The sequence below is a fragment of the Cyrtonyx montezumae genome, unplaced genomic scaffold (assembly GCF_038088225.1).
Source record: "Cyrtonyx montezumae isolate F1298 unplaced genomic scaffold, pur_monq_1.0 scaffold_3, whole genome shotgun sequence".
In the NCBI taxonomy this organism is placed as follows: Eukaryota; Metazoa; Chordata; class Aves; order Galliformes; family Odontophoridae; genus Cyrtonyx; species Cyrtonyx montezumae.
The window spans coordinates 101,803,678-101,825,787 of NW_027072034.1; the positions used below are offsets into that span (position 1 = coordinate 101,803,678).

The window sequence follows — 22,110 nt, forward strand, 5'->3', positions numbered from 1 at the left end:
CTGGCTTTGCTAACCAGCCTAAACAAGATTTATTATTCCTTTAATGTAAAGTTTTATTTAAAAAGCACAACACATTAAGTAAACGCTAATGTAATGACTATACTTGTGACAAATGGATATGTGGTGGAGACTGCGTGTGAATGAGTTAAAGGAATCATCCCATTGCTCTCAGACTTGAATGTTTCACTGAGGGCACACACATACAGATGAAACATTCTAGAAACCTTTTGTCCATTATTAATGAAGAAATTCTTTTCTGGATGTCATTAGCTAAATCCAGAATATCTGAAAAATTATATTCTTATGTTCAAATAGTTCTTTTCTACTTTGAGAGCATGTGGTGAGCCATATCCTTTGTAAATACCTAGCCATCTTCCTTCTGGAACTTGGCTGCCAGAAATGAGAGAATAAACCCTCCCCACTTGTCATTAGAATGTGCTGCCCTGTGTAACTTCAGCATATACTCATCTTGAGTATGGGGTCTTTGAGAGTCTGCATCAAGTATTTAAAAGTACTTGCCCATCACATTTAAAATATTAAATGACCCAGGAGGCATTTTTTTAATTTTAAAGATATGGTACATGTTCACTTGTCATTTTTAGTTGTGGGGTTTAAAAGAAACATCATTAGTGCGTTTGGCTTTCCTTTTGGCTATGTTTAGTGTTAGCAACTGAGATCCCACTGTTAGCAGCAAACAAACACAATGCACAGCTGAATACAAATGAAAAACCTTCTTGTTATACAGTTCTGTATATCCCGGAGCACTGTGTTTTTGTGACACCGACAAAGAGCATATACTGCATGCAGCTGCTGTGGTTTTTCAAAGCCTGCAGGATTTAACGCAGATCCTACCTGAGAAAAGGCTTCTCCATCAAGAACTGGCAATGTTACAACAATGTTAGATTATAAAGCAAAAGACTTTATCAGCCTAGTTCATTTCTTCATTTAATTATTTCATTTTTCTGTTCATCTCCCCACACATGGTAATTACAGAGAAACTTCATTCTGCAGAATGCATATTCAAAAACCTTTGAACTAAACTAAAGGAGATCATTTAGATATGAATTTCTCTCTGAGGTTTGACATGTAGATTAGATATATGTGGATGGATTTAAAAACTAAACTTTGAACTGAAATCTTCTTTGCACAGGAATGTGTTTCTTTATTAGTTCCTTAGGAGATGAACAAATAAATAACTTCAGGTTCGCCTGCTAACAGAGATTACTGAAGTCTATTGCTCTGGACCCCATATACAGAAAAATAGCAGTACAACTGACATCCCAAGTAAGACTTTGTGCTTAGGATTCCTTGTTGTGTTACACCCATATGAATGCTACTTTATACTTTACTTTAGCTATCTTGTACACTCTTTAAGAGATACCTAAAGCTGTGCTTAGGTCTGATTGAACAGTGATAATAGAACTTCTCTTTTGTTTTTTTTGCAAGAGCTGGAACCTGCCCAGACCCATATTCAAAAGGTAAAAAAAAAAAATCAAAGAAAAAATTTAAAATAAATCCCTCTTTCTCTTGTGGATAACTAATATCAAATGAAATAATTCAGTTCTTTGGCATTTTCCCACTGCACATAAGGATCTTAGGCAGAGAGATCAGTAAGGTGCATTCCCTCTATCTCAAAAATGTCTCAACAAAGGCTGAAGTCTAAGAATGTTTGCCACCATATTGTAAACTCAATTTATACTGACTGGGTGGCCTATGCATCAAAACCAGGACCTAAAGGACAAATGGTATTCCGTGACAACATCCTCAAAGAATCCTGGATCTACACTATCTGTACTACATAATCACTCCAGAATTATTCACTGAAAAAGACTTGTAGACAGCAACAGCAAGCAAAATGAACAGTCATTTTATTTCTTTGCACAAAATCAGAGAAATGGTTCTATTTACCTTCCAGCAGTGAGTATTCACAACCTCTACAATCTATGCTTAAAGGAAGTGAGTATTTTTTACGAGCCTGCCCTATGGTACAGTTTATTTGGGCAAATCTGATCTCAGCTCCACACAGCAGCAGAACAGAAGGGCTTTACTGGACATCTCCTGCTAGGAAAGGTAGAGCAGTAGCCTTTGTTGCTACATGCCCTGAAAGCAAAAAAGACTCATTTATATAAATTAGTTTAACTGCAACTTGTTGCTAAATTGCACTGCTACATCATTCTCCATTGTACAGTCTTCATTACTTCTTTCATCAGTTAAGAACTGATTTCTTTTGCAGACAGCATAGCTACATTCGAAGAGCATAGGAGTCTACTTTATTATCCATTTTATGCTGGCTAATGAAATCTGAGTGTTTTGGATTTGCATCCTACATCTTGCAAGCATGGCCTTCAACCCTATAATAATCTCTTTCTCCAGTCCTCCTCCCCCACAGTGTCTCCAGGCAAGAGTCAGCTGGGACTAGACTGAAAGTATGTTATGTTCTGAATGCCCAGCCATATACATATGCTATAGCCAAACAAAATACATCATGGTTCAATTCTTCTTGCCTTTCCCTTTGTGGGAGCACTACTCTGGGCTTTATTCTCCTCTACCCAGCTGTGGATGTTAATTAAGTCGCTGTACATTTCATGATCTTTGAGAATTCCTTCCCTCCATCAGACGCTACTTGGTGGGGAATACTACTCAGATAAACAGATGGACAGTGCTGTCATTTAAACTCTGCTTTGGAGTGTTTGGAGTGCTGGTCCAAACTAGTATGCTTTGTCCAAGCTGTAAAAGTTCAGATGTGTTCTCTAAAGATGTTCTGCAGTTTTCTAATACTACACTCCAAGCCTTTCTTCAAGACTCTGGGAGGACAAGCTTCTACACATTCTCAGCTGAACAGCAGTGAACTCCTTATGTTTAGTTCATGCATCTGCCGTATGTTTAAATTATACAGTTTATTCAGTCTCTCTAGCTCACTTTGATGCACACCACTAAAGACATCTGACTTGAACAAAAAAGTGAAACGCTTCTTCAGTAATAACGTGAAAGGAAATACTAGTCTCTGTCATGGTCCTCATTCAAACTGTTGAAAACTCCTGACTGTACTTTTTCCTCTGCTCATTTCTCCCCTCTCACAGTGTGTTTGTGGGCCCAACCTAAAAATTACATTTTATATTTCATCATTTGAGAGAAAATCAAAGACAAAATAGCATTGAGAACACTACGATGAAACAATTTGGAGCTTAAACACTCCTAAGAACTATTGGTAATACATGTATTTTACAAAGTAAAATGTAAAATATATTAATTAGTAAGTCTCTGTTTATGTTAAGGTTGGAAATACTTTGTAGCTTTACAAAAATTGTGATTACTTTAAAATCGGGTAATTTAAGCACAGAAGTTAAACACCAGATAAGTTGGCCTTACAAAATCTACAAATATCTGAAGGTAAAACCTTTAAACTATCTACACAGTGTCCCACAGAACAGAAAAATATTTCTATTAAAAACAGAAAAAGCTTTGTTTGACACAGTTGATGGGACTTTCTGTTTCCTTATGACTTGAAATTTCTCCTTTTCACTTGAGCTTCACTCCACACCCCACTCATCTTACTCTCTTTTACCTTACTTTGTTCCTCTTCCCTTCATTATTTTTCCTCTTTGGCTCTCCTTTCCAAAGTAAACCCATGTGCATACGCTCAGCTTAACAAAGCTGTCTGTATAACCTCAAATATCTTGCTCAGTCTGCTTCTGTCATAGCCCTTCTTCTAGGCTGTATTCAGAAAACTTCTCAGTCCAGCAACACTATGAAAACTGACTGACAAAATTTGACCTAGGAATTTGTATGAAAGATGCATCTTAACTATAAAATTTTGAAACCTTGTAATGATTCCTGCTTTGATAAAATCATTTGTGGGACATCTGCTCATGTATATATACATATATCTTTCCTACATTGCATCATTTGGAAGTTTTCAAATCTTTGTCAACCCTGTCTTTATAGTAAGTATAGTAAAATAATTCCCTTTTCCAGATATATCTTTATTTTTGTATTATTTAGCAGTGTTTAACAACAGCTGTTTTAGCCTAACATATTTTCATTATTATGTGACTCATCACTTCAACTGCATTTGCCTGTAGCTTCAAAGAGTTGTTAATAGCAACCCCCCTCCTTTCTGCATGCTTTTCTTGGCAAAAAAGTAGTTATGTACAGATACAAATTCCTAGATTCTAAAGTGATGTGAGCTGCTCAGTATCACCTCAACACAGACTGTCTGTAACTGCCCAGAACCTAGCCCTGGGTATATACATGAATGTGTCTGTGTCTGCATGATATAAACAGAGCTGATAGAAACATTTATGAAAAAAGAAAAAAAGTAAATCTTAGAAAAAAAATAGAAATGAATTTAAAAAGCTGTTGTGTATAAAAGATAGAAGAAAAAAAAGAACTGTTTTTTTTGCTTCGCTTTCATCTTTCAGTCTAGGCAAAATTCCCCATATCACACAGGGAAGAGTTGAAAGGGCATTTCCTTTGATAGCCAACAGGGCTTTGCTACCTTGAACTAAATTAATGCTAAGAATTTTCTTTGTATGGCAAATTATTAGGGCTGACATCCACATAGAACAGCCTTGCCTAGTAAGATTCATACAAACACACAGACATTACATTCCTGTCTGTCCACACCATCTGTGCGTGTGGTCTGCAGACACAGAATTCCTGTCCATCTACACTGTCCCTGTGTTTGGTCCACAGAGGCAAGATTCCTGCCCAAGCACATAGCTGCACATGAGCAATAAAGGCCTGCACAGATGATTCCCCTCCATCTGCTTTGCTGTTGCATGCAGTATACAAGCAAGGGAATCGCAGTGAGCCAACACTTTTTCTTTTCCCCTGGAAAGGTTGCTTGTTGCTCTTTAAAGTCTGCATCGGTGCTTAGATAATATTAGTTGGAAAGATTGAAGAAGCATTCAGATTTTCTACTGCATTTGTGCCAAAAATATCAAACAAAAGTTTGCTTTTTTTCCATGAAATTCATGACACACAATATCTAGAGAACGCCGGTTTTTTCAGATGAGTTTCTCTAAGCTGTTTGCATTTCATGCAGTATTCTTGTCATTGCCTTCTCTATTTCTAATCTGTTGCCTTTCTGTGATATACATTACACTACTCCATTATAAATCAATAGAGACTCATCCACTGAGCAGCACAAAGCACACTGTAAAGCTTGGAAAAAGATTAGAAAATTCTGTCTCTGCTACAGAACTACCAAAAGGAAAAGGTCTGTGGAAGAAGATGAAGAGTTAAACCAATCATGCCTGTGGTGTTCTTGTCTTAACGATCATTTTGATGCCAGTCATTAAACTCAGAAAAGTGATGCCATGTGCGAAAGAGACCTGACAAAGCAGAGGAAGAAGCAGAAATGAACAGAAGGACAGGGGCAAACTGAAATGACTTATTTGCAACTAGAAGACTTAGAATAAGAAAAGGAGGTCTTCATACTGCTTAAGTCATATTTGTATCATAAGAAGATTGCTGATGAACAATCGAGAAAGACTATCTTACTCCACAAATTTGGAAATGGGATAAGAGAGGATAAAGAGATATCAAGAAATCTTTTCACCATCTGACAGCAATGAAAAAGATAGAGATGGACAATGAAGATCTAGAATTAGCTTGTGCTTAAACACATCCCTCAAACTGTGGATCCTTCTTTCTCCATTCTGGGAGCACACATTGTTAGCTTGCCTGTCTCTTTGTGAGGTATTTTGTTTTTGTCACTTTTCAAGAGACTTGAAAAGTGTACAAAATGAAGATTTATCTGTATGAATAAATTTATGTTCCCTCAGAAAGAAGAAAGAAATCCTAGAATGAGAAGGTACAGTACTTATTACTTCCACAGAACAAATAAACTCATACAGTCTTTCAAGTTTTAAACAACTTATGTACTAGTGTTTTCTCAAGGATCACTACATTGCTTTTAGCATTTTTTTTCCAACATTTATGTCAGCAGTTGGCAGCAGTTTGGGTTCTTAGCTGAAATAAAGGAGGCAAAGCCAAGGTTTATCTATTAGTGTTTTGAAGATGGAGGGCACACTGGCATGGTGTCAGAAACTACAGTTAAGTTTCAGCTTAATGTGAAAAAAGCAGAAAGATTCATTTCTTAAGCTATTAAAAGGATTAAGTATAGTACAACAGTGAAACTGAGTGTTTAAAAAATTAAAGTTCCCTCCTAAATAAAAATACCACTGTAAAAACAAGAGGTTGTTCAATTCCAATGAAAAACTTGGCCAGAATTAGCTGTAAGCTCCATTTATTTTTTGTTTACTCACCTACAGGAAACATTTGTATTCATGCCAGGAAAGACAGAAATTGGTGGTAAACAGAAAGAAAGGGAACAAAAGACTCAGTTCTCTGACTGTAAAGTTGAAATAAAACGAAGAGAACAATACCCCTAATAAAATGGCTATCGCTTAACCAGGGTTGTATTCAGGATGAAAGATCATTACTTCCCCTAGGCACCAGTACAATGATCAGACCTAATACATATTTGGAGACTAAGGCACTACAGAAGTTGAGAAACTGATAACCTAAATTTGTGAGATGTCATTGTAAAGGTAAATTTACTCATACTTGAAACTGAGGGTGCTTGAGTGCCTCACTGATCTTATATTCAAATGATAAATGTGATTATGCCATGTAAATTCAGACTGCAATGAGATCACTGAGTTTGAGACTTATTTTGCCTTCATGCACAGCTCCTAAAAGCATTTCTTGGTATTGCAAAGACTCAAAACTTTGGTATCACATTTAAAGCAAAGAAGGGCAGGATAGAGACCATTCCTTTATTTATTTATTTTTCTCAATAAAGGTTCACTTAGATACAGTAGAACACAACTGCTCTAAAGACAGTCTGTCAAAATCTCTACCTTGTGTTTGACAGCACCATCTGCAGACCCCTATTTGCGGGAGGGACTGGAAGCAGGATCTCCATCAGTATCAACTTTCTCATCCTTATCTTACTGAGTTGGCTGCTGCTAACAGAATTCTTAGAGCTTCCCAGGTCAGAAAGGAAAAAAAAAATCTCCATCCTCTTTTTATACACATTCATAAATGTCACGTGCCAAAAACATTACCTCTAGGGAAAAAATACACACCTTTTCCTTGGTCATGAGTACTTTTTCATCTCAGAGAAAAGAGTGTAGAGATGCACTTATTAGGGAATGCAAAATAAATGGCTTTATTTGGCACCAAAATTGGAGTGACTCTTTTTCTTTTTTTCATTTTTCTTTCTTCCTTTCCTTATTATTTTTTTCCAAGACTTGGATTCTTTAGAACATAATACCATGAATTTAATAGAACTGAAGGGAGTCTGCAGCCATCAGCACCAGTCCATTTGCAGATGCTATCGTAAGAAACTGATACCTAATTTCATAAATCTATGACTGCTTTTGATAAACTTGATATGCAATCCTAGCAATTTCCACAATTTAGTATGCAAATCAGCACAGGATTAGAATCAAGAAACTCAGGCCTAATTGCAAGCATGTATCTCAGTTTTCCAGCTGCAATATGAACCTTCTATTTTTCTCTGCATTATCTACTCAGTAGCCTGAGATATGGCACACTGGACTATGCTCAATCAGATTGATTCAAAAAAAGGAATTATTTTCAGGATTTGATGGAGAAGTGCAGCATGAAAAACCTGCAGACAAAAATATTCCAGGGTATAAGCTGAAAAATATCTGAGACTGCTGTTCATCAACAGCTCACTATTTACTGAAACTGAAGTGCATTCTGTAGAGTTAAGACTTAATTTTTCATTATCTGTTTTTGAGATGGTAGAAATTATAATTGGCTATTGGTGGTTCATATTTTTCCTTTTGCAACCAAATAGTGTTGATTTATTGTGTTATTCCCCAGGTAAAACCCTAAATATGTGATATAGCCTGTCTTCTAGAACACTAATTTTCAGGCACACAATTCTTTCCAGCCTTCCTCCTTCAAGTAAAAAGCACATTACTAGTATAATAAGTTGCACAACTGTAAACCTGAAATCTACTTGAAATCTTCTACTAATCACCATGTATCTCTGACTTTCCTCTTACATATTTTTTGAATACTTGTTGCATTTATCACCTTACCTGTTACAGATCTCATACAAATTAAAACCAGTACTAAAGCTGGTGAAATGATTTTGAATTTCCATCCCTATCTTCTACCAACTATTAATATGTGAATTGGATATCAGCTGTTCAGTGTCATCTTTCATAGCAAACAGATTGAAAACTCCTTAAGGAATTTCCTCAGGAAAGTCAATATAAGGCTGAATTGCCATTTATATAAGAGAGCACTGAAACCACACTTTTGCTAGGCTTTTCATCCAAAGAGAAGTAACCACAAAATCTTGCTTTACAACTTGACCATGAAACTGCTCTGTGTATTGTGTCTTCCCTGTGGAATAGTACCAATAAAGATAGGAAAAAATAATCTTAATGTACCAGGTTGGCACATCTTGACTGCAGATGAGGTTAATAGGATATAAGTGTCTTCTAGACAACTGCCAATGCCAGGAATAATACTTTAAACTGATGAAATTTGTTATTATAGAAAAAGGTGCATCAATGAAATATTGGAAGGATGACCATGCACTCATCTCAGAAAATCACCGTACTTTTACTGTGCTACAAGAAGTCATTCCAAAACTTCCTGCATGCGAAGTGATATTTCAGTGTCAAATCCCTTTTCCTTCACACACAATATATTCCTGGGATTACTTCATCAAGATGAGATCTGATCTCATCCTCTCTGTCACCAAAACTTCAGAGTTCAGTAAACAATTTGTCTAAATGACAAGATTTAAATGTAATCATAAACTCTCTGTTTTTCCGGTCAGCATTCAAACATCGTCAATCCAAATACCAAAACAGTGATGCCAAACCAGCCTGGCCACAAGAACCAGTTGTTGGAAAGTCTCAAATATTTTATCCCTGAGGCACATCCTGCCACTGGACAGCAAACAGGAAGTCGCTGTGCATGGATCCTTCCCAATCACCACACAAGCTGTAACTTTTAAGCAAAAGAAGATGCACCCATAATTTTATTCCTTGAGTTAATGACTATTGGCAGTCTTGAGCTCTTCTAAACTGCTGGTTCTGAATCTCACAAATTCATCAGATAACAGAAAGACTGTCAGAAACTGACAGGTTACTGTTCACAACATAAAATTCAGAGCACAGAAGTCTCATGAACATTAATCAAACATATCAAATTTATCACCTGCTTCAACATTTTCTCTTTATCTATCAGAAAAATAATGCCTATCAGATCAGTGGTTTCTGCCACAACCACTATGGAGAATCACCACATGATGTAAAATGACAATGACTTTATTTACACTGTTCCACCAAGCTCATGCAGTGTTCTTAACTCCTTAGTAAAACACAAGTTCCTCCCAGTGCAGGTTTAACAATGATGGAATCAGATAATGGTTTGGGTTGGGAGGGGCCTTTAAGATCACCTAGTTCCAACCCCACTGCTTTAGACAGGGACACCTCCCTCTACACCAGGTTGCTCAATGCACCATCCAGCTTGGTCTTGAATGCTTCCAAGGGAGGGGGCATTCTCAATCTCACTGGGCAACCTGTTCCCCTATCTTGCCACCCTCACGTAAATTTTTTTTCCTGGTATCTAGTATAAATCTGCCCTTTTCCAGTTTAAAGCCATTTCCACTCACCCTGTTACTACCTGCCCTTATAAGAAGTCCCTCCCCATCTTTCCTGTAGGCCCCCTTCAGGTACTCCAGTGCCAGGTGGCTATAAGGTCCTTCTCTTCTCCAGGCTGAAAAGCCCCAGCACTCTCAGTCTGTCGTCCTAGGGAAGGCATTCCAGATGATGTTAAGTATCAGTGGACTGGTTGTCATTAAATAGAAAAGGGACACAAATGGGATGCAGGGTGTCTCTACCACTAACGTAGATACATTATAGAATCCTGATTTTCAAACAAGGAATAATTTTGCTTTAATAATCTAGGACAGAACCTTGTCATCCTTGAATGAGAGAGATCGTAAATGCGACAGTGGACACTGTGAACAATTATCCTATTGATTTACATTTATTTATGCGAAGTTTATGTGAATTAAAAAGCTGTATAATATGATGATCTTAATAATACAATCAATAAAATGGGGGAATATTTCTAATAGACTGACAGATTTTGAAAACTGAGATCGAAACAGGGAAGTGTCAGTCCATAGATTATTTTTATCTTACAAATATCTGTAAAGAAAGGGTAGCAAGTACTGCTTTGTAATTTTTCTCCTAAAGTAATTTTATAAGTCTCTATCTCTCAGTGAAAGCAAACCTTCCTCTCCAAGCAAGCCTACAGAGCCATCATTGAAAAGCCCTAAAATCTACCTACTGGAGCCTTAAGTCAAGATGCAAGCAGAAAACAGATATGGTTGTTTACAGTAGGGCCAGCAGACAGTTCATTTCGCTGGCATCATGAGGCCAGCTATGGCACTTGTTTGAATGCATGTCATTATTTAATAATACAAGAGGCAGAGGTAAAACTAAAAGGAGGAAGGAGAAGGGAAGGACATTATATGTAATATCACAGAAAGATGAAGTGCTGTCACAGAAGACTGCTGTCACTGCACTGAATACTGTTACTGTGGTAACTGATGATTAAAATGATGGGGAAAATGTCTGGAATACATGGCAGGGAGAAGGTACTTTCTTTATTTTGCACTTCAAGATTTTGTTCGAGGGCATGATGGAGCCTCCCTTTCTGTGCCTGCTCGGTGGCTGTCAGGTTATTTGGACCTGCTCCTGGCAGACCTCTCCATCTGACAGAAATAATTACAGAGGAACAACAACTGGAAAAGTGAGTGGCACTGTGACTGATAATCTGGGCGGATTACAGGCCTTCGACAAAAGCTACAGTGTTTGACTTTGACAGCTGGCAATGCTCGATGGAAGCCAATTAGTGGATATGTGTTCACTTCAGCCAGAAGTCTCTTCCATTTCTAGTCAAATAGCTTACTGACTAGGATGTGTACAAGTGCTTTCCCTCAATTCTATCTGCTCACCTACATGCCAGCTACATTGTCAGAACAGCTAAAACCAGACAATAAGAACAACATATTTCAATATCTTTATATATTAAAGACAGTAGATTCAAATTTTGTAAAGCAGTATTTGAACCTCCCAACAGTGGTGGTACAAGAGCCTTAGAAAGGATCGCTTTACTATGACTCTACATGAACCTGGATTGGGTAAATGAGGCTGAGACTGTACTTTTAAGGTAACAAATCCACCATATCTGGCAGTATTTCTCAAGAAGCATCACCATTTCTTTAAAATTTCCTGGAAAAGCGGGTTAATCTGTCCATTGCTGTTTCAAATTGGTAAACCCACAACTTAGAGAATACCAGCATTCAGAGAAAAATTCAGAGAAAAATCTCTTTGGCCCAGTGCATGCATGAACCTCTGACATGCAAGTCCCTTCAAACTCTTCTGTCTGTTCTCAGCTTTCTTATCACACAGGCTTTCTTTCCCCACTTTTTCATCTATTTCCACTCTTTCTAGTACTAACATACAGGTAATGTAGCGAAAGAATCAGTAAAAGAAGATGGATCCAAATTCCCTGAATGACACCACTTATTTCACACTTTTATCTTGCTTTCTCTGTTATGAAGAAACCACCATCACCATACTCAGACAACTTAAATGCATCTTCCTAGACTTTCTAAGTCTCCTTCTGATAGTGACATGATTTGAGAGGTGCTTATACTCATTAAATTCAGTGGGCACCATTGCACCACTAGGAACTTTCTTCAGATGATTTTGGACAACGTCCTCCAAAATGTTCTCTGTCATAAACAGCTATGTTTAGCAATTATCTGTAGGGATTACACACATACCACCTGAATATGAAGTTATTTTGCTGCTTGCATAATCATACTCATCAGACATGGCTTCAAATCAGTGTAGCTAATGCAAAGCAAAAACCAACTGCACTATTTACCGAATCTGCAGTGTTTCATCAGGCAGGGTGGTAATAAAAGCCTGCTAGAAGTGGGGTAATTCTGATACAACTCCACAGCAGAGAGATGAAAAAGCTTGCCTGTCACTCTCCTCTGACCATTTTGCATTCTCCTGTTACAAAGAGAAATCACTCCAACCAGAAGAACTGCACTTTGGAAAAGTTCACAGCAAATGAGTGTCAAGTGTCAGTGTGCTGGGTTTCCAAGGAAACAAGTAACAGTGGAAAGTCAGTATTTTCAGGGGGAGAGGCTATTCTGGAATCTAAAATTCTTTCCTTTTCCTCATGATCCCATGAACCGCATTTACTTGGGAAACTAATCTTTACAGTAATTTGGATTCATAAGGAATATCAGCAAAAATCTGCAGGGAAGAAGCACAGAGAAGACAGTTTGGGACCTGCAATGCTAGATGAAGTATGTATTAAATACTGCACAAATACTAAATATTGATTGTACTAGTCATCGTCAAATAATTTTGCTCAATTGATGGGAATGGTAAATGACAGCCCCTCAATTCATGTTGGCCTACTGAGGAAGGAATGACAGTGATGAGGAGACAGTGGCAGAAGGGAACTTATTAAAGATTCCTCTTAATGGCAAGTAGATTAACTACATAACTCATATTCTCAGTAGCATGAGGTTGATTCTCTCCCTTCACTAAGACAGAAGCTCTTTTTCGAATAGTTTTATTAACTGAACAGTAAGTGTATACTGGACAGGTACAAAAGTCAAAGTATCAGATGAAATGGAAAATACTAAGGGAGAAGTAGACACTGCAGATGGGCGTTAGAATGAAGAAGCCACAGACAATTCTTGACAGCCTACTCTGTTCAAAATGAAAGTTATCAAAAAATAAAACCAAGAAGATCAAACCGCTAATTTCTTTTGTGTGTCATTCACCAATAAGACAGGTGAGTAAAAGAATTAATTTCAGCACCCAGAAAATATCATTTTAGGTCAGAAAAAAAATAATAAGATGGTTCTCAGAAAAATCTCAGGTCCTCAAATTTACAGACTCTGACAAACTCATAGTATAATAAACTATTGTGGAAGTTATTAATGGTTATTTTTGGGAACCTGTGAGGATTGATGAAGTTTCGGAAGATTCCATTAAGGTTTCTGACACTGTCTCACGTGACACATTCACAAACAAGTACAGCTAAGTAAACGTCTAATGGTGAGTGTTGTCCAGTTCTGTCCACCACACTTGAGAAAGGAATAGACAAAGCAGATTAAAATCTGAAAAAGAACAAGACTGATCAGATATATATAGAAAACAAGACATTTGAAAACTGAAAGAGCTGAACTGTCCAATTCAGAGAAAAACACAGAGGAGACACCATTGTAAACCAAAACAGCTGCTAAAATTATCTAAGAAAATTCCTTTTTTCTATGCCCATAACAAATAGGAAAACTAGCAATGAGCTTAAATTGCAGGAAGGGAAATTATGTATGAAAAACAGCATTATAATGATAAAGACAGATGAGCCATAGAAAAGACTTCTCAAGATTGAGGGTCTCCACTAAGATTTTATAGGAATAGAATAGAGGTATAACTGGTTCTGCCAGTTATGTGGACATAAAACTGCTTGCAAAATTATATTCCACAGTAATTAACAACTGTTCACTAGCAGAAAAGATGAATAAATCAGGTGTGTTTCCTGAGCCCAGAACTATTCAGTATTTTTTTCATTAACAACCTACATGATAGTATAAACTTTAAGTTTATGAAATGTGAAGGAGGAAGCTTAGCTAAAGTACAGGACCAAAACTCTCAATGTTTTAAAATGAGTATTCAACTGGTTCCATAATTATGAAACATTTATGTAATAGAAGGCAGCAAAATACAAACGTACTCAGCAACCCAGTATGCAGTGCAACATGGCATCACAACCTCTAAAATGAAAATTTTGAGAACTTGTCTGTAGTAGCACTGAATCAAGCTAGTTTCCAGTAACTTCTGAAACAGTACATTTAAGTAATCATTAAGAATGATTGTGAAACATTTATTTAATAATTCAAGTGTGTATGCTGAATCATGTAATAACACGAGTAGGGTGATTTACAAACAATTCAACTGAATAACACTCCAAGCTCAGAAGACAGACAGATACAAGTTCAGAGCCTCTTAACAATTTCTTTACTTGACACTTATGGCACAGCAATGCCTAGAGATGTTGGTCAAGTTAGGCCCCCACTGTGCTAGACATTGTATAAACACAAGAAAATGACAATCTTTGCTCCAAATAGCTCCTAGTAGAAAACCCCAAACATTTGAGACTCAAAGCCCACAGACAGGAAAACCTCAGCCCATTCATGTATGCCTTCCATTTACAACTCAAAACTACAACAGATATATCCCGTTTTTTTAAACTCCATTTGACGAGGAAATGCATAAATGGTAAACAGGCTTATTTCTAACAGGAGAGTTGTGGCCACACTGCCACAAAGTTCCTCAGGTCTCTTTCAATTCCAGCATGACACACATTGCAGGGACTTCCATAAGGCATATAATCTGAACACAGTGGCTGGCGCTCGCCACACTACATCTGGACTGTGTTAGGCAACCATCAGCTCTGTATTCTTGCATCAGCCCTGGCCCCCTCATGTGAAGCAGCCTCCCAACCACTCTTTCACCATGAACCAGTCAAGGAGACAAAGTACTTTGGGAGGAAGTAAATTGGGACCACATTAGCTGGTGACCCTCACCCTGCAATTGGCCTCCCTTTCCAATGATAGAGGAAATCCCTCATGCAAACTGACAACCAATATGAAACAGGCAGCTCCATTTACTGGAAAGCCTGGTCAATGCTGAGTGCCTCATTAGGAAATGGTCTCTATATTGAGGCACATTCCTGCAATTCAGAGCCTAGAAATTCTAAATTAAAACAACATTCATGCCATATCCTCTTTCCGAAATGCCTCTCTTCATCCAAAGTTTAATTTCTTTAAGTATGTATATTAAAGAACCAAAATGTCTTGGCAGTACTCCTTCCTTCTCCTTCATAGTAATACCCTTCCCAGGCAAGCAGCTTGGAACATGACACAATGTCAGGAAGAGACAGAACAAAGAATAATCACAGAATCTCCAAGTATCATATGACCTTCCATTGACAAATCTCCACCTTCACAAATAGTTTTAAGTAAGTAAAGCTCATTTGAAATTGTGAGGCAGAAGAACATGGAAATTATTTTTTAAGATGTATACTGAGACTTAATGATAGACTTCTCATGTTTTAGGAAAGAGTTGCATCTTTATATACTGTAAGAAAAGTCAGCTAACAGTGAGTCAGTCTGCTAACAGCAGTAGTTATTGTAGCCACTCAATGATAACAAGAACAAGCCACGAAAAGGCATAATCTGAACCCAAACATAGACAACTAGATCCATTCACATTCACTCTTGCAGTGTGGTCTGAAAACTGCTTTTCTAAAGTGTTATCTCTGTCAGAGGTTCTTTCTAGCTTGCTGTCAGACTCAGAAATCAGGCCTATGGTGTGTACCACAGTATGCGTAACTCTGCACACAAACCACCTCCTTCCGATATTGCTCAGCACTTCTGTTTGCATCCTACGTACATGGAAACTGGAACTTCTTAGTCAACTGTGCTGACTAGCCAACTGAAAGAAGTGCTTTCCCACAACAAACTGTAAGTGTTTCCTAGAAATGGGATGGACTGAAATGCAACACACTTACCAGGGATCTCAACAGTCCTAAAATAGTATTAAAGACACAAGGAACAAATTATTGAGGTCAGGATTCCAACTCTGAATCTGAAGGGATGAGTTAACTTTTTAAGATCCAGAATTGCTTTTCAGAGTTTTCCAGAAGATCCTGATTAATTAGCATTGCTAGTTTTTCTTGAAAAAATGTATAATACAAGTTTGAATGATTTTTTTACTCATGATTTCTACTGGAATTTTAGGAACTTCAGCTAAACTTCTAAGATATTCCTGAAATGTGATATAGTGCCTTGGAGCGGCTAACAGAGGTGGGCCTTTGTTTGAGTTGTAGAGTAGGATATACGTTAAAAAGTTTAAAATGATGAAGAGGCATTGTGACTTCTCTTGACAACACGAGACTGTTGCCCTGGTTGGCTTGTAATAACCAAAGAGGACCACAAGGGGCAAATAAACAGATTATTTGCAAAGCACATGGAAAAAATGAAATTCCTTTTGACTATATTCATAGTGAGAATCGTGGAAAATATCCTAGTCTTTTCATAGCCCTTTCTTCTGCCCATCTCCAGTGTCTCAAGCTGCTGTATTTGATGATTTGAGTTGGTGACCTCAAAGCAGAAAAAGTACATACTAAAACTACTCATATTGAAGAAATCAATGTGATGTCAGGTCCCCTATAGCTTATAAAGTTGGTGAATTGTATGTTGTTAGAATTACTGTCTATAATAAGTAACTCTGAAGAGCTTTTCTTTCAATAGTATCGGAGGTGGCACACAAAAAAGGACAAAAGATGATATACTCTTACAACGTAGGTCAGATTATGTCAAATCTCTGTTACATCAAATAAGCATATGTCACATATAGCTTTAATAGAGTTTAAATTGTTTATATATAAACATACATTCTCCCTTAGAGATCAGAGATGCACTGGACAGTACCTTGCAGTCCTGTTGTTTATGACTTTGTATTTGAACTTCTACTGCTTGCATACTATTTATATATAATGCTCATAGCAGAGATGTTTTTAGGAGACTATGATTTACTGTTTGCTTCCTTCAAGGTTCTTTTAAGAGGAACAACTATGAGTTTTTATAGATAAGGGCAATTTTCGAATCAGAAACTTCAAAGACATTTGGATATTCCAATGATTTTTTTTTAAGAGGGCTACTGTTCCAAGAAGCAGATGACATGTAAGTCCAGAAATGGCCCCATGTTATACATGTCATAGCAAGAAAAACTTCAAGTTAATCTATTGTGATTTATTTTGAAAATTAAGTATGCTGTACACATGCATAAAAGCTCTTTGAATTGGCATCCTTCAGAGAAATGCCTTTGAAGGAACAATACATGATATTATGTGACTTATCAGCACTGAAAACTAGCGATACAAACTATAACATACTAAACATCATCTAAGTGAAACAATAGAAAAGCACAGTGTTAATATACAAACTGCATATATACACGTATTCAGTAGGAAAAAAAAGCACTAAAACCAACCCTAAGGATCATTCTGTCCACCAACCAAAGATAATCAGAAGGAAACTAGGAAGGACAATGTGCATGAAGGAGCTATAATTTAAACTCAGGACAGGAACTGATAATAAAAAAAAATAATAAAAAAAGCCAATTTCTCTTAAACTGAGTGGTAACATACACTAAGGCTGTTACACCTACAGACAACTACAGTAAGAAAATAAGTACAGTTGCTGTCAACATTTCTGAATCTGGTCTTAGTAGGATGGCATCTGGATGATGAGTGAGAGTAATTACAACTGTTGCTCAAAAGTAAATGAGTAAATGGCATTTTCTACTTGTTATAAAGCAACTGTACAACTTCTAGATAACCGCTATATTAAAAACACATGACCAGTAACCTACTTGTTTTTCCTAAGAAAGAAGCAGAGAAATCCCTTATTAAGGACCAAACCTGCTTTTGTCTTAGACTTTGACAGCAAGAAAAATAAAATGTTCGACAAATGAAATACATATAAAACTTGATGAAGATGGAATCAGTGACTTTGAAGAAGTTGATACTAGATTGACAGCGGTATCATATGCTCTTTCAGGGAATGTGGCCTGGGAGGAACACAGCAGGACATACTAGAAGTGTTAAAGTGAAAAATCTAAACACACTCTGGATCTCTTATTGACAGAGTTGCTTTATGCTTCATTCTTTCATTGGCAATGTATTTTTGTTTGCATTTAATATCAAAACATAACTTTAAAAGCTTGAATAGAAATCTATTTTTTCTGATCATTTTGCTAAAAGAACTTAGGAAAGGAACAGAAATAGAAAGGGACCAATCTCTCCACTATCGTGAGACCTCCCAGATTCTACTCAAGTAGCTGCTATTCCGTTACAGTGCTTCTGTCATACATTAGGAACCACAGCAGAGGCTGTGTAGTATAATGGATGCATTTGACCTTTACAGCAAAGAGAATTTTCTTCAGTCTATGCTTCCTCCCTGACAAGAAAAATACAGCAAAAGTAGTATCTCTGCGCTTCTCCGAGCCTCTGGAAGTTAGAGAGGTCTATAGTTAGATTAGTCTTTTAAAATCAGTTTCCTATATATTGTACCATACATTTACTAATGCGAGAGGGACACAAAGAAACTTCCCTTATTACTGAAACTGTTTCATTCCCACCATGTTTTACAGAGTTCACAATCAGTAGCTAGTTTGAAGTTGGTTTTTATGTACTTTTTGTCCTACCACATGAAGAGATTATGTATTATTAGTTCCAAAAAATCAAGATAATAATTGCACATGAAATTAATAACTTGTTCCTTCCTCTACTCACCTGCTGCTTGAGCTGTTGCACAAGGCGGTCTTTCTCTCGTTTGAGAGCAGCCACTTCATCTTGAGTCTTCTTCTTAGAGGATGAAAGTTCTAGCAGAGCAATATTGGCATCTTTTTCACTAATGGCAGCAAGAAGGGCTTCCTGTCTGAAAAACACACATAGGTACATGATTATGTGGTGAAATTGAGAGACTTAAACATACTATAAACATTGTGGCAGCATGCAAACTCCAGTGAGCAGAAATAAATATGGTCATTGTGGTTATATGTCCATTGATGGAGCAGGAAGTTGAGACCCACCTGCCTCCCTAAGATGGCAGTGCTGATGCCAAAGTATTGCTTATAGGATAAGAAAAACATATCATTATATGTTATTATTCTACTCTAAACTGCTCCATTTTTAATAACTACCATTTATTGCTTCTTCCGCTGAAGATTTTCGTTCCTTATACTGGTTTACATTTCCAGAATAGATTTTGAGAGGGCACACAAAAGTACTTGACTAATCATAAGACTTCTGTGTTAAATTACATTAGGTTACATTGCCTATTCAAGCAGCTATTTTAGAAGGGAGGTGGTAGGTGACAAGTTTATTGAAATCGCTTGAACAATACAGAGTATACCCAGAAGAATATGATGACACGGACACTTTTGTGCTACAAGACAGATGTTGAAATAGATGCCCTCAAGCATACTTGAGCTATTATTTGACTTTTGTTTGCAAGTAGCCAATATAATAATGGGCTCTTTGGTGTATGTCTTGAGTAATTAAAAGAAAAGTCACAAACCTTTTGCAGCTTTGAAGAAATATTTTAAGCAAGAACATTCCATAGCAGTGTAATAATCAGATATAGAAACACCACCTTATCATACTCCTCCTCAATAGCAAAAAACTCTCACAAATATCCCAGTGTTTCTGAAATATTTTGCAGGTACTGGAAAGAGGGGAGATAAAGACAATAAATCCTGCCAATGAAACAGCAGTTCTTGAACTCAAAAGGCTGCTATACATGATTGGAAACAACTGTTTCTGTCCATAATTTTCACTTCTAGTAGCTATGGTCAAGTCAGGATGTACAAGAGAACATCACTGTCCAGTAGGGATGGCTAGTCCCTGACCTGATAACAAAGAGCCATGCTGTTCCATCCACTGTGTGCAGGAGCACAACAGAGGTCCTTCCTAATCATTGTGTGAAAGATATTATCATGCAGGAGATATGAAGAAAAGGGACTTGAAACAGTACATACTTTCTACCTTTAATCTAAAAATTTAGTTGTAAATGGAGTCAAAATAGTAAAGATTCCAAATTCCCAAATAATCCAAATTTTGACCTCATTCTCAAGGTCATAGTAATGTTGATAATTTCAGAGAAATAATTTTGAAGAATAATCAGAGGTGCTAAAATTATTCTGCTAATCATGTTAATAGCAATTATTATACTAACGACTTTGCCATAACAGCTGTTTATTAAAAATACAAGAAATGTTGAAGAAGCTTAGTGTAAACAATTAAGATCGATGTTAGTTATATAAATGCATCCATTTATTGTCAAGATATTTTACAATCAAGACCCATTCATAACCTGTTGACTTAGGATCACAATAACAGACAGCTAAGCATAGTAATGACATTCTTTTCCTAATTTATCTATCACTACTAAGACTAAATCATCTTTCTCATTTTCCTTCTGTATCTTCCTTTTAAACAACTGTATCTTAGTTTGAATTTGTAATTGTGGATAAAACAAAAATACTTGCTGCAAAAAGTACTCATTGACCTCCATGTGAAAGACATGACTGAGAAAATTTAGAAAAAAAAAAAAGAGAAATTGAACTACTATCATTTAATATTGATGCTTTAAACATATGTATCCAACACAATGTACTTCTAAGCCTGCGCCTTGGAAAGGGAAACTATTGGTACTACTAGAATACGGCAATTTTAATGTAAGATGCTGAAAACTTCACAGCTTTATCAATGTTCCAGAGCATGGAAGGACGCATCTATTACTGCAGTGTTTCTGAGAACAGAGCGTGAAATAATTCCATCAGGGACTTCAGGGCTTAAATCAAGAGTGTAGGGAGATGCATTCCTAAATATGTAGGAAGTAGTCGTATAGTTTGCATTGGCTGCAGCTGAGCTTGATGAAGAATTTATTGTCCTGGATACATACTAATCCCTCCTCCAAACTAATAACAACAGCATATATATTCGCTTCTTGACCTTGCTCTTCCAAGAAGTTTGAACAATAGTTTTCCCTCTTAAAATATCCTATATACATCATTTTAATAGAATGGGACCAGGAACTGACTACATGTGCAGTTACGCTGACACATCTGAGAAGACAGTAGCTTCTGAGAAGCTCGGGACTGTAACCCTTTAACCCAGCACAGCAGTAGCCAGCACTGTGCTTCAGACCACAGATTAAGAAAAGTTTTGTGAAATGTACATGAACTCCTCAGCACCAGAGTAAAGCCACTAGTTTCTTATGCAATTTCTCTTTGGGAGTTGTATGGATGAGATATCACATTTAAAAAAACTCTTGTTATTTTTAAAGATGAAAAAAAAAAGAATCCATTACTGTTTTCATCTGTGAAAGCTGAGAATGGAAAAACAACTTTTTTCTTATGGATTACAGACCCAGGTATCACAGAATCACAGAATTATAGGGGTTGGAAGGGACCTGTAGAAATCATCGAATGCAACCCCCCTGAAGAGGATGATGAAGTATGACTTGCCTTCCTTCTGATCCCAGATTGTGAGCATGCTCTTAAGAAATATTTATGCCAATTTAAGCTGAAGATCTCTATAACTGCACAGGCAGAACAAATATGAACATAAAACCTGCTAGGACATAATCTTCGTTTGTCCCCTCTGTTGCTCCATTGATTACTGCCCATATACAGATGTTTGTTATAAGAATTTAAACTGAAGCCAAACATCCAGTATATATATATTTTTTAAAAAGGTAAAATAAAATTTTAAAAACAATAAAATAACTGTATTTCAAGAAAAACACAACATGTTTCAACAGATCCATATTTTTTCACCATTTGACAGCAGAATAGACTTACACAATGGACTTTCTGTGGATGGAATTTCTCTCTGGATTTATGTGTTTCTTCTGCATGAAAACAGAGTAAGCTTGCAGACTAACAACACATCAAAAATGACAGACCTGGTGCCTAGATCATGCCTGTATTATATACCACATAGACTACAGAAAAATTGGCACCTTAATTTATTCCTTGTACCACACCTTGACGTGATACCACAAAGTCGGGCATTTTTAGATGCTTTAAAATGATGGAAAGATACTCTAAATAAATTTATGTAGAAATATATGTTACATACATGAAGAAAGGAAAAGGTTATTTCAGATTCCCAGTTTCAGAGTCAACACTGTAGGTGTGGGAAAAACTGATAATGGCTACATTACTACTGCAACTTTGTTTTTGTTGCTTTTCCTTCATGGAAAAGTATCCAACTTTGGATGTCTGCCTGAAACATGAAAAATATCAATAGAATGAAGTGACAAAATATGATACACGACCTCTGCTTTTTCTAGCTATCGGTATCCTGGGAAAGACAGACTGGTTTGGAGTTCTGGTAATTTTCACTTTCTTTAGAGTAATCTGTTTT

At 36.8% G+C, this 22,110-nt stretch overlaps 1 protein-coding gene across 3 annotated transcripts in view; it reads right to left on the reverse strand.

The window, feature by feature from the left end:
- Window positions 1-22,110, reverse strand: part of ERC1 (ELKS/RAB6-interacting/CAST family member 1) — a 288,678-nt gene that overhangs the window by 36,256 nt on the left and 230,312 nt on the right. For all 3 annotated transcript variants that reach the window (XM_065742565.1, XM_065742566.1, XM_065742567.1), the window contains exon 16: window positions 18,469-18,613. In XM_065742565.1, coding sequence (XP_065598637.1) covers window positions 18,469-18,613 — 145 coding nt within the window. The remainder of the gene's footprint in view (window positions 1-18,468; window positions 18,614-22,110) is intronic.